The sequence below is a fragment of the Falco peregrinus genome, chromosome 9 (assembly GCF_023634155.1).
Source record: "Falco peregrinus isolate bFalPer1 chromosome 9, bFalPer1.pri, whole genome shotgun sequence".
Taxonomy (NCBI): domain Eukaryota; kingdom Metazoa; phylum Chordata; class Aves; order Falconiformes; family Falconidae; genus Falco; species Falco peregrinus.
In genome coordinates, this window is record NC_073729.1 from 13,039,914 (window position 1) to 13,047,396 (window position 7,483).

The following is a 7,483-nucleotide window of genomic DNA, read 5'->3' on the forward strand; positions in this document are numbered from 1 at the left end:
AGATAAACTACATTCCCCATCACGTTTCATTGCAGTAATTTTTTATCCCAGCATAGCTAAACCAGTGAAGAACTGGCTCTCTTTTCTAGTGAGACTCATCTCCCTTTCCTAGTTCTTCCTTGCTCCATGTGATCCAAGCCCACAGCGCACTCACTGCTGAAAGCAGCCTCACTTGAGCACCGATAACCTCCTAGCACAGACCTTTGCGTGGGCTTGCTGCCTGCCACTGGCTCAGGTTCTGCGCGAGCTCTGCAGCCCAGCTGCATGCTGCTGTGATGATACTCCTGTCGGCGGTTTTGGATGTGTCATGCGCCTTTGACTGTAAAATGCACATGTCCTGAGGGGAATGAGCGTGAGTGGTGGGTGGGGATTTTTCATCTCCATCTAGCCCTTTAGCTTCATTCCTCTTTCTTTCTGGTACCCTCTAAATTTTGCAACAAAACACCTAGCTCAAGTGAACTCGCTCCATGTTAAATCTTGATGAAGCAAAGCACACGTGACTTCCATCTAATTCCATCCTAATTTTAAGTCAACTGCCAAACTATTTGTTAAGCAACAAATTCATTTTTTTTGTCTCCACAAGCAATCCTACCGTGACAGCAATCTTTGCTGTAGAATGCAAAAAAATTAATCAAAGGAAAACTTCATACATCTATATAGATTTTTAGCGACGAAGTGTGATTTCTGATACCTGTACAGGGAAGCTGTACAGAATAGTTTGTGCCCAGCACAGAGCTCAGAGATTCTGTCCCCTGTTGTGAGAGGACAACCAGAACTGCTTGTGAAACAGCAAAACTGTGCCTCTTTTACTGTGGTAGTTCAGTGAAAAACTGGCCATTATAGATAACTCACATCAATTCACAGGATGATTTTGCTAATGCTGCTGAGATGGAAGAAGACCACTTCATACGATCTGTGATTTTTATCAGTAGCTCTGACCAGACCAGTGTTGTCCCATACTGTTTTATGCACTCATGTGAGATGGTTGATGCTTTTGCCAGCATGTATGTTAAGTGGATAAAGTAGATTTTAACACCCCACCGTATGCCACCAAATATATTGCATGGGATTTTGCAAACAGAAATACATATTTATGCCAATTCCAGATCCCCCTTTGCCTGAATTTGGATGTTTGTGAAATCCACAAAGTGTGAGGCAAAGAAGAGGAGAAGATGTCTGGGTGAGGTTGTGCCACCCCAGTGTGTCTTGAGTTGGAGAGTACAAGGTGTACAGACAGCACTGAAAAGCCCAGTCCCAGCGCTGAACCTACTTTAAAATATAGTGTTTATTTTGGGGGAAAATAAAGAAAATGCAGTTTTAAAAGAAACATGGGTCACTGGGTACTGCTCTGAGGTATTCCATCAGCATTCCTATGGCATCAGACACACGGCCTGAAATTCCACTTAAACAGTGTAGAAAATCAAGAGACCAGGTTAAATTGTAAGAAGCTGTGTCATTTCTTGTTAAAATTGAGTGTGCTTTGCTTGGGGTCATTTTTAGCGAATATCATGCCCACGGGAATGTTAGAGAAATACTGAATATTTTAAGCCTTTAACATCTCCCATAGATGTGAGTCTACTTTAGTTAGACAGTAGTGGGAAACTTTCAGTCTGACTCAGCAGACTTCATGCTGAACCCTTTTGCTTCTACCATATTCACTTACACTCACCAGTTTCAAAGAACTTCAGCCCAAATTCATTGAACTAGCTGGAAAAATTCTCCTTGACTTGAGGTCAAGCTCTAAATAGTCACTGACAATTTCCACAGTGACTAAGAGTATGTCTGCACCGCAGCCCAAGGTGTGACTGAAGCTTGTGCAAATGCCAGAGTGACTTTTAAACTAGTTCGTTCGAGAGCCGAGAGCAGAATAGACATGGCGCCATGGTGTTCAGTAGGGGCCTGTCTTCAGGAAGGAACCGCTGCAAAATGTTCTACGTCGTCTGAAAAAGCTGTTGTTAAAGATCAGCTGAGGGAGATGCAGGAAAGCACCGAGCGCTGATGTGAGCAGCAACTGAGGGCACTCCCACACCCTCTCAGGACAGGCTGGGATGCCTCTCCTCCTGGCAGGGGCTCTGCCTAGCTCCTCACAGCCCTGCAGAGAGAAGACAAATAAGTGTCTCAGGCAAGCTGTATACCCAGTTAATAACAGGGTGTTTTGTTAACAGGTGAAAAGCCTTTCAGTTGCCGGTGGCCCAGCTGTCAAAAAAAATTTGCCAGGTCTGATGAATTAGTTCGTCATCACAACATGCACCAGAGGAACATGACTAAACTGCAGTTGGCCCTTTAGACAGTTCAAACAAGGGAATAAACCAGATGGGACATTAAGAGCTACTGCAAACTTTATCAGCCTTCTTCGATCACCTCTGTCAGAAAGCTGCAGCTGTCTTCGCATCCCATTTGACACGAGTTAACTAAACTGTAGGATTCTACTCAGCCTTGTCTTCCATTTGGACTTACACAAGTTCCTATTCAATAAGTTCAAGGGATTTTAATTTGTAATTTTAAAGTAAGTAATAGGTTTTTTAAAAAAAAACTTTTTTTTTTTTTAAAGTAAAAGTAAGTTAAAAAGTAAGCAAGATTGCCACAGTCAAGATTATTATAAACTATGCTTACCTTCACATCTGCCTACAGTTTTCTGGTTTTATTTTCACTTGAACTTTTCTAGGTACACATTGTTGTACCTTTTTAAGCCCTGCAGTGGATGAGAGTGATTCCTCCCTGTTGAAGGTAAGCTTTACGCTTACTTCATCTGTACATGTGTGGAGGTTTCCGAATGCTACTACAGCTGTCCTCACCAAACGAGATGGAACAATCACCTGAGATACTTTTGGTAAACTTTGTACTTGTACTGCCAAAGGGTAAGCTCTTAAAGTTGGAAGATCTGCTTTTGAATTTCACAAATCAAACCTTTTTTTAAAGGACATATTTCTAGAGCAGCTAAACGTAGATGAACCAGAGCTTCTGTACAGAAAAGAAGAATCTTACCATTAAGTTAACTTGTTTTTTTTAAATAATCGCATAATTGATCTCCCAAGACTGTTTTGTTTGTCAATTAACTCTCTCCTTTTTTCTCTTTCTTTTTAATGTATTGGATTAAATTTATTCTATCATGAGATGCATAGATCTCCTTTACACAAAACTAATTCCAATCATTGTAGACATTTGGGATTTGTTTACAATGTAAAGCCACACTGGTTATGTGGCTAGCAAGCTGTATAAACTTAAAACTGAACTTTTAATGGGGCTGGTCCAGGATCTCCATTAACAGATTACTCTTAAGATAAGTAACTTAAAAAGACTCTTTGTCAAGTATATGTGAAGAAGACATTATTAGTGTAAGGAAATATATTGTTTCAGGGTTTTGGGAGGAGGGGTTTATTATTTACTTTTAATTGCTTGAGATTGTGTGTATATATATATATCTGATAATGTATTGCTTTTAGACATCTAAAATTAGAAAGTGTATAAATATTAGATGCATCACTGTTCTGATGTTGTTGCTGTTACAAGCTATTGATAACACTAAGAATGTAACCTGCATTTTTCACTGAGCTTTCAATTAAAGCCCATTCAAAGAGAAACAAATGAGAGTCCAACAGATGTCTTGTTTCATGTCTGGTATTAAATTTCAAATGCCCTGTCCAATAGTATCCATTTTTTTTTTTTTTTTTTGTATATAAAGGTACCACCAGCACTGATGACCACTAGTTAACCTGTCCAGGTCTTGACCACAATTTATCCATCTCACTTGGGAATCATACTGGCAGCAGCAAACAGTGTCAAGTTTCATATTGTGCTATAAAGCAGTTGCTTCAATCATCCGTCTTCTTACCAAACTCTTCCTTTTCTTTTGACCTGTAAGATTTGTGTAAGAATTTTACAGAACAGTAAAATCCAGTTTATAAATTGCAGTACTGGCCTTCTGTAGAATTGTGCTGAAACCATAAGCACAAATAACTTCTTAGATTAGGATGTCATAGACTGACTTTTAAGTAAAAGTTAACTCAGAGTTGGGGTGGCTTAAATCAGTTCAGCAGGTTGAAAAAGACAGTCTTTCTTAGATGATGAAGTGTGAAAATGAAGATAAAAAAAAATTACTGTTTCTTTGTCATACTGCCTACTTTTCTTTGGAAGTAAGTACAGCCTGCCTCAACACCCTTTGACCTTGCAAAATATTTGTATCTCTTTAGCAAAAATCTTTAATGTATCTTGCCAAGCTTTTTCTCTAATGTACACAATGGAGTTCTATGATGGGTTGAGCTTTCTCTCTTAAAGTGCAGCTGCATCGTCAAGAAAACTCAACAGTTAATTCTTCAAGTCCTCTTTTTCGCATGGGTATTGCATCACTGTTAATTACTGTTGGGGTACTGTGACTCATTTGTATCAGTCAACTTTATCTTTTGCTGCCAAAAGCCAGCATCTCTCTGGAGAAACTCATAACAAGTGTGGCAAACATCAAATATTTGGAGTGAATGGTGTACCTAAAACTGCACAGAATTAAAAACTAAAGCAACTCCTCCTTGCTTTCTTGAGAGAAAAGTTCAGTCGCAATAACGATGTCCTCTGATTTACCCAGCAGTCTTCTGCAACTACAAAACAATCTGGTTTTCAGCCTGCACCCAAAATAGAGCGCTGCCATGAGTGTTTACACTAAAAGCCAAAAAAAGAAAACTCAGCCTCCAGTTGTGCCTGCATTAGTCAAACATAAATAAAACTATCTTTTGTGAAATACAACCAAACCTCTACTGCAGCGCAGGCCAGACTTCCAGTAAGCTGTAAATAACTACAGCCATGGTTTTGCTGCTTAGCGAATTGCATACCAAACAATAATGATGGATGGCTGCAAAAAATGAAGCGTGGGTTGATGAATGACAGAGCATGTCCTTTTGTTTTTGCTGTTGCCACTTCTTCAACGGAAGTACTTACTGCTACTCCACTGTTTGATTTTGATGATCATTGCAACCTCCAACCTGCCGAGTACAGTGAGGACAATGGTAAATGTGTACAAGTTGTTTTAAAATTTTTATTCCCAGTTATTTTACAGTCTTTGTCATGAGAGGCATTTTATGTCTCCCCTTTCATTTCCTTGTTTTCAGGATTCTATCAGTAACGTAAGCCACCTTTACTGAAGTGCTTTCCTACATGAATTTCTTAGAAGCAGCCCCCAGACACTGGTTCTTGCAGCATGCAGCATATTCCTCATTTTTCAGCAAGCAGAAACTGTGCAGCAGGCCAAGTCTCTGTGAGCTTGACCTCCATATGAAGGATGAGGGGGCTGCACTCTATTATATCTTACAAGTATCCTTAGCTCTCTGGAAAATTTTCAGTCCCACAATTAATTGAGCAAATCTTTCATGCCTCTGCCCTCTGTTCTTCAACTGAAAATAGTGACCAGTTGTTTTGGCTGATGGTTAATGTCTTACTGTGATTGGCACACCATTCCTGTCCTGTAGCTTCTATAGCACCCCAGAATAGAGCATGTTCGTTATAGAGACAACACTTCCAGTTTTTCTTGTCGCTTCATGATGTACAAGATATGTTGGGCAGGAAAGGGAAAGTGATCTCTTCTTCGATGGTATCAGCTGGGATTCAAGAATTCACTTGCACCAGTTTTTTCAAGGTAGGTGAATCCAGCAAAGGGTCCCTTCTACTCTGGGAAAACACGAGAGCTAACGTGCCTGAATTGTAACCACATGGTCTGCTTCTGGTGCACATCATGTTCTTTAAGGATACGGACTGTACTGAACAAACAGGGAAGGCATTAACTTGCTGCAATTAGGCAACCGACCTGAAGGCGAGTCCGTCCTTCAGACAGGTGCCGATTCCTGGAAGGGAAGGGGGGACTTGCAAAGAAGTAGCGCTTTCCTTCTTTTTCCTTGGTGGGTTAGGGGAGTTGTTCATTTTAGAAGCCACTCCAGCCAGGCCTATCTGTTTCAGGATGTCAGTAGGACTCTTTTCACTGCTCCACCAACCAACCTTACAGCAACCGGGAACAGTTCCTGAAGATGCAGGTAGGTGCCTTAAACCAGTGTTTCTTCCTCCTTCCCTTTCCCTAGGCGACAGGCACTGGAAAACCCTGTCATGCACAGTCTTTTCCTGTCATCATTTTGACCTGACAGCAAATCCAATATGGTAAGCAAGCTGCTCCCAGCACCTTGTCCAAAAGCCCGACAAGGCTCTGGAGTGGATCGAGAGGCTCCAGGGAGGCAGCCACAGCCACACACCTCGGGGCTGCCTGAACTGAGCAGGAGGTGGGTACACAAAGGCCACCAGCAGGCACAGGTATGCTGCCAGAGGGCGTGAACAAGTTCTGCTGCTCGGTCCTGCTTGAGCCCTGTTTGTACCTTCCCACTGGGGCTGGTACAGGCAGGGAGAATCACTCAGCTTTTTAGTTAGGGAACTCTTTGTTGCTTGGGGAAAATCCTCCTTCCCCCCCTTCCCCAATTAACAAAAAAGTAATTAAAAGCAGTGTATGTAGTTCAGAATGGCACTAATGGACAAGAAAGCCCAGCTGCAATATTTGGGTAGATCCAATAAAAGATTCATTAGAATTCTTGTAGTTATTGGAAGTCCTGATGACACAAAGGAGCCTAATGAAAGAGAAGACCTGGTCACAAGAGCGATGAGTTAAAAAAAGCCCGAACCCAAATCCCAACCCCACTGACACCATTCTAAAAATTAGACAATTAAGAGTAAAACCAGGAATGTAGCCAGAACTATTCCACCTCAAATAATAAACACAAGGATAAGTTGCCAAGTGAGGTCAAAGAAGCAAATGGTAAAGTGAGTTTAAGAGACAGCTAGACACTTTTATGGGGAGAGAGGGGATTGAAGGATACAGTGACAAAACCGGGGGTAGAGCTGAGATAAACCCAGAGGACAGTGGTAGGCCAATAGCCTCGGGGAGTGCTCTGAGCCCCGGCTGCTTAGCAGAGGAGCAGAGCAGCTCTTGGTGCTCAGGGGAGACTTACCAGGGCTGCCGGCATCATCTGGCGAGGCACGAAGGGAAACTGCCAGAACAGGCTGAAAGGAAGATGAGCCTGGCAGGCAGGAATGGGTGTGCTCTTAATGCACTGGTCCTAAGTTAGTTCCACTAGTGAGATGCCCTGACAGACTTGCTACAAAGTGAATTTTTGAAAAACTTCTACCAAAGCAGTTTCTCTTCCTGCAAGTTACCAATGCAAAGCACAGGAAGAGACACCAAAAGAAAAAACAGGGAAAAAACCACCCCAAAACTTTTATTTTCTTTTTTCATGAAAGACTGCTTGTAATACAGGAAAGAGCAGGGTTGGCTAGAATATGATTCAAATGAGGGAAAGACAAAACATACAAGGATTATGTTCTTCTCTGCTGGTACGAAGCTTTGCAAACTTTCACATTGTCAGTACAGCCTGTGTTGATTCCCATAAAAAAAGCTGGCAGAACGTCCATGGTTTCAAATAGCAGCATGATGAAGCCTAGTTTAAGTGCTGGGTTTGGCAGT

The 7,483-nt window shown here is 41.7% G+C and overlaps 1 protein-coding gene across 3 annotated transcripts in view; it reads left to right on the forward strand.

The window, feature by feature from the left end:
• Nucleotides 1-6,583, forward strand: part of WT1 (WT1 transcription factor) — a 39,447-nt gene extending 32,864 nt beyond the window's left edge. For 2 of the 3 annotated variants that reach the window (XM_055814253.1, XM_005231477.3), the window contains exon 9: nucleotides 2,166-3,585. In XM_055814253.1, coding sequence (XP_055670228.1) covers nucleotides 2,166-2,287 — 122 coding nt within the window. In that variant the 3' untranslated portion in view covers nucleotides 2,288-3,585. Of the gene's footprint in view, nucleotides 1-2,165; nucleotides 3,586-3,682 lie in introns of those variants that run through there. The other variant, XM_055814254.1, reaches the window with a different exon arrangement.
• The last annotated feature ends 900 nt before the right edge of the window (nucleotides 6,584-7,483 follow it).